The sequence below is a fragment of the Erigeron canadensis genome, chromosome 8 (assembly GCF_010389155.1).
Source record: "Erigeron canadensis isolate Cc75 chromosome 8, C_canadensis_v1, whole genome shotgun sequence".
NCBI classification, from domain to species: Eukaryota; Viridiplantae; Streptophyta; class Magnoliopsida; order Asterales; family Asteraceae; genus Erigeron; species Erigeron canadensis.
In genome coordinates this window covers 43,065,107-43,070,976 of record NC_057768.1, presented here as the reverse complement: position 1 = coordinate 43,070,976, position 5,870 = coordinate 43,065,107, and the positions used below count along the sequence as shown (strand labels likewise).

Sequence of the window (5,870 nt, the reverse complement as noted above, 5' to 3'; positions counted from 1 at the left end):
TCTTTTTCTCTTCTCTTTCATTCCCTTCATTCTTACTTAACCTTTCTCTTTCATGAAGAAAAATATTCTACCTCCAATTATAACCTGACAACCCTCCATCATATAGATCTTTTTTCTTCCCTTTTTTTAAAAACAAATAATATAAAAACTACTTGATGGGCATAAAATAAACCAGCAACAGAGATCAATAAAATAATACAAGTCTTAGATGATGCGGTTCAGCCCCCGTTCATTTGTTAGAAGTTTTGGGTAACATCCGGGTTTTCGGGTTTTGGATTTGGTCGGGGTGGTCATCTGTTGCCTCATGCGTCGGACTCCCCCACGCCGATGTCGTACCGGGTATTAGATAGTCATGGGGGCTCCGGGTCGTTTGCCTCAACTGGTGGTGACACCTCTTTTTCCTCCGTTTCTGATGAATACAAATAATAATCATTGCCCCTGCTCAATCGGGTGTTTCAGGTTTGGTCTCTTTTTTTTAAAAAAAAAAATATTAATTATGGTTAAGTAGTTTAGGTTGTTGAGATATTTTATTAGTTGATTGATCGATTGACATTTGAAATTTGTTTTGTTAAATTATATCTTGCTTTGTTATATACAATCTGTACTTAGATAAAAGTCAATATTCAGGTTAGGTGTATCAGAATTAAGTTACTACTTTGTTACATATGTTTGAGGTTTCCTCTTGATGTGTTTTCTAATATGAACTCCTGGAAATTGGCCAAATGAGCTAAAATGGTAAGAGACTCTTAAAGAAATGAAAACAGGACAGTAGGAGACAAGCAAATTAACAACCTATAATCCATCATCCATCATATATATACTTGCACACAATAACTTTCTCTAAATTCCAACTAACATCAATCTATACATGAAACCTTTTTTTCGTTGCTTTTTCAAAAAATGTAGGATTAATGAACTGGCTTTCAAATGGATATGAGATTTAGTTACTTAACGCCTCGCTTTCATGCTCTAAGGTACGTTTTTTTCCCCTATATACTTTAGTGCTTTATACGTTACTGTGACAATCCTGTTAGAATCGACTATCGTTCAACCTATATATTTGCCTTTTACTTGTTTTTTTTTCCAAGGAATTGTCGTTTTAACCCCCCATTTACCGGACTAATATGAAACGAAAAAGAAACAAACTCAACCTGACCAGGTTCGCAACACATGTTTGACCAAGCTTTTAATGATAGCCTATTTCAATGCAATAGTCATGTTAACCACGGGGAGGACGTGCAAACTCGGGCTCCCCCGAAATTTGCATTTATAGCACCTATATGACCCATGATATGAAACTCATGAATACGAGCAATTAGAGAGACAGTCTATCTTGAGATGGAAAACAAAAAGGGCAAACCAAGAAAAAAAACACCCTCCCAAGGACTGATACATTGGCTGCAACCAATGGTTCTTCACGCCATGTTAGCCCTTTTCATGAGTCTCCAATTATCTTAACTCGCACAAAAGGTTGTTAGATATTATGTAAACCTTGGCACGCTCATTAATCGCTACTTGGTAATGACGATCTATATGCCTAACAGATACACAAGCATCAACATCTACCAGTAATAGGCCAAAAACCCAAGAACAAAGAGGAAAGGTTTGTTTGGGAATTTCCCCTCCATTCAAAATTTTTTTTCCCTTTCTATTCACCATCTGAATGGGTGTCGCTTTTACTACATGGTGGCAGGCCGCACCCCGAAACCGGAAGAAACCTGTTGCAATTCATTCCTTTAATGAGCGAATCGTTGCCTAGAATGAAAGATTGTGCACACTTTGGTGCGGCTAAATTTTACTCTGAAACGCAGAATTTTTGTTGCTCAAATGGTCGTGTTGTTTTGGCTAACAACGAACTCCCAGCCATCCTGAAGCAACTCTTGACATCACCATCAGAAGAAGCAAAGGCATTTAGAACATGCATTAGGACATATAACAACCTATTTGCTTTTACTTCTTTGGGCGTAAAGTCAGATACCACCCTTGCCAAGAGGAACAAGGGCATTTACACATTTAGGGTGCAAGGTCAAGTTTACCATTTCATAAATGATTTGCATCCCGGTGACGATGGTGCCAAAAACCTCCAGCTTTATTTCCATGACACTGAACATGAAATGCAAAATCGTCTAGCATCTTGTGAAAGGCTATCTGAACCAGCAATTGGCATATGCATGGAAGTGCTTCTGCAAAACCCTTATGCTTGTTTCTTTCGAACACTTAAAAACGTTCCTCATTTGGAGAACTACCAGATAATCCTTAAAACACTTCCATCACAAGATCAAAGAGTGTACAATAAACCAGAAGTCTCACAGGTTGCAGCACTTTGGATAGATGGTGGAGAAGATGGGGACCATGGTCATAGGAACATTGAAGTTAAAACGCACAACAACCATTCTAGAAGAATACATTATTATTACGGTTGTGATGACCCGTTACAGTATCCTTTAATGTTCCCGTTTGGCGAACTTGGTTGGCACCAGAGAATCCTTAAAAAAGGCCAGAAACAAAAAAAGGCGAGGCGGAACAATGTTAGTTCTGCAACCCTTATTTCTCCCCAAAATGCTCAAAGTGTTGAGGCTTTGTTGTGCAACGAACAAGATGGTAAGCCAAATACCCTTTAATGTCTACTGTTTTTGGGTCACCCTATCTGCCATAATGGTAAATTCACACTCTCTTTCTTTTGGCCAGTCTTGGCCCAAATGATGCAGATTATGTCTCTATGAGAGAGTATTATTGCTACAAGCTCCAAATTAGGAAGTATGACAGATTGTGTCTCTTACAGTTTGGTAGACTCCTCCAACAGTATGTAGTTGACAACTACGTCAAACTTGAAACACAAAGATTAGACTTTTACAGAACACAACAACAAGAAATTAGAAAAGAATATCTGCAAGGAGTAGTGGATGCAGTAGCAGCAGGTGAGACCCAAGGTTCAAAGGTTGGCCAATGAATAATCCTTCCATCTAGCTTTATTGGGGGGCCAAGAAACATGCGTCAGAAATACATAGACGCCATGACATTAGTGCAAAAATTTGGAAAACCCGATATATTTTTGACAATGACATGTAACCCAAATTGGCCAGAAATCAAAGACCTTTTGATACCGCAAGAAGAATCACAGAATCGAGCAGATCTGGTGGTAAGAGCTTTCCATGCAAGGCTTGAATTGCTGAAAGAAGACCTGTTTAAGAAACATATATTCGGTGAAGTAGCAACCTACACTTATGTTATAGAATTTCAAAAGAGAGGTCTTCCACACGCACATTTTCTCATTATATTGAAATCTCACTGCAAGATGTATAGGCCAGAAGAATATGATGAGATTGTGTCGACAGAAATACCAAATGAGAAGGATAACCCTCACTTGTATAAAATGGTTGTCAAGCACATGCTTCATGGCCCGTGTGGTATACTGAACGTTGATAATGTTTGTATGAAAAAGAATGGTACTTGCAAAAACTCATACCCGAGGCCTTATTCTAATGAGACCACTCAAACATCTGATGCATACCCGATCTACCGGAGGCGAAAAAATGGGGTGACAGTCAAAGTTAGGAAAGCTACACTTGATAACCGATGGGTGATACCATACAATCCCTACTTGCTAGCAAAGTTTGATTGTCATATCAACGTAGAAATATGCTCGACAATAAAGGCAGTCAAATATATATATAAGTACATATGTAAAGGTTGTGATAGAATAAGTTTTGCTGTGTCATCGAATAATGATTCCACGCTGATAGATGAAATATACCAATATCAGTCAGGGAGATGGGTTTCGGCTCCAGAAGCAACATGGAGGTTCTACAGGTTCGCAATGAGTGAGATAAAACCTGCTGTTATACATTTGCAGCTGCATTTAGAGAATTATCAGCCATTGACTTTTAAAAAAAAAAAAAAAGCTAAAAATGTGTTGAATAATCCAGTCCAGAGAAAGACTATGCTTACTGAATTTTTTTTTATGAATAGAACTGACAAGTTGGCCCAAGACTTGGACTTGACCTACTCTGAGTTCCCAGATCATTTTGTTTGGCTGCAAGGGGACAGATTTTGGAAACATAGAGACCTAGGGATTCTGTAGGCCGAATAGTAGCAGCTCATCCAACTGAAGGTGAAAGGTATTACTTGAGAATACTATTGTCAAAAGTCTGTTGTCCTAAGTCCTTCAGTGATTTAAAAATGTTTAATGCCCATCAGACCACCACTTTTAGGGAAGCATGCTTGTTACGTGGCTATTTGGTAGATGATAATAGCCAGCAATTATGTTTACAAGAGGCCTCTACTTTCCACTTGCCCTATGAACTTAGACGCCTTTTTGCCACCCTTCTGGTTTATTCATGCCCCAACAACCCTCAAGCCCTGTGGTTAGCTTATGAAGATTTAATGGTGGAAGACCTATTAAGATTTAACCAGATGACACATAGAGAAGCTACAAAGCAGGCGTTGTTACAGGTCAATGGATTTTTACAGTCCATGGGCAGAAACATTCATGAATTTGATCTGGCACCACAAGCATACTCATATGCTGACCTTCAAGATTTGACAAGAGAAATTAGAGCTGAACAAGGTATTATAGTCTCGTAGGAAGATCTTGATACAATAATAAAACTCAATGAAAAGCAAAAAATAGCCTTCGATATAATAATTGGGAGAGTACATTCAAATGAAGGTGGTGCTTTCTTTGTTGATGGCCCTGGTGGTACGGGAAAAACGTATATGTATAGGGCTTTATTAGCAAAAGATTAGATCAGAAACACATATAGCGCTGGCAACCGCCACTTCAGGCATAGCAGCGCCAATACTCCCTGGGGTAGGACGGCTCATTCAAGATTCAAAATCCCACTTGACTTAGTCGAAGGAGGAACCTGTAGAGTTAGCAAACAAAGTTCTTTGACAACTCTAATTAAAGGCTCTAAGCTGATCATATGGGATGAGGCCCCAATGGCCAAAAGGACCGCTATCGAGGCTTTAGATGATCTTTTGCAAGATCTCATGGATTCAAAGGAACTTTTTGGGGTAAGGTTGTCGTGCTTGGTGGAGATTTTAGACAGACACTACCCGTGGTGCGCAAGGGTACTAAGGCGGAAACTATTGCTGCATGTCTAACTAAATCTCCATTATGGCCATCACTTCACATATTACGTTTGGAAGAGAACATGAGAGCTTTGTTAGACCCTGCTTTCAGCGAGTTTCTGCTCAAAATTGGCAACGGAACCCAACCCACGGATGAAAATGACCTAATCAACATTCCTGCCTCCATGCTCATTGACAGACATTCAGAAACTGCCTCCTTAGATGCCCTCATTGAATCTGTCTACCCAAATATTCAGACCTTTAGTGGCTCATGTGCTTTAAATCGTGCCATACTAACAACCAAAAATATATTTGTTGATGAGATTAATGACCTCTTGATACAAAATTCCCAGGTGAGCTAACGGAATATGCAAGCTTTGATGAGACGATAGATCCAAATGACCAAACTCAGTATGAGGACTTTTTGCATTCGCTTACACCAAATGGTATGCCACCTCATAGGCTTTTTTTGAAACCAAACTCGCCTATCATTCTGTTAAGAAACTTGAACCCTACTGAAGGATTATGGAATGGGACTAGATTAATATGCAGAGATTTGAGAAGCAACGTCATACATGCTGAGATTGCTTTTGAAACTTTGTTGGCAAAGAAGTTTTTATACATAGAATACCTTTCCTCCAACTGATGAGGATTATACTGTTCCATTCAAAAGGATTCAGTTCCCAATTAGGTTATGCTTTGCAATGACTATCAACAAAGCACAAGGCCAAACCCTTGATTTTGTTGGCGTTTACCTAAAAGAACCTGTCTTTTCTCACGGGCAACTTTATGTAGCA

General features: G+C 39.1%; 1 protein-coding gene across 1 annotated transcript; it reads left to right on the top strand.

The window, feature by feature from the left end:
* Window positions 1-2,989: 2,989 nt before the first annotated feature.
* On the top strand, window positions 2,990-4,081 carry LOC122610919. Its single transcript, XM_043783873.1, has one exon. The coding sequence runs from the start codon at window positions 2,990-2,992 to the stop codon at window positions 4,079-4,081; it is 1,092 nt and encodes a 363-aa protein (XP_043639808.1).
* Window positions 4,082-5,870: the final 1,789 nt, after the last annotated feature.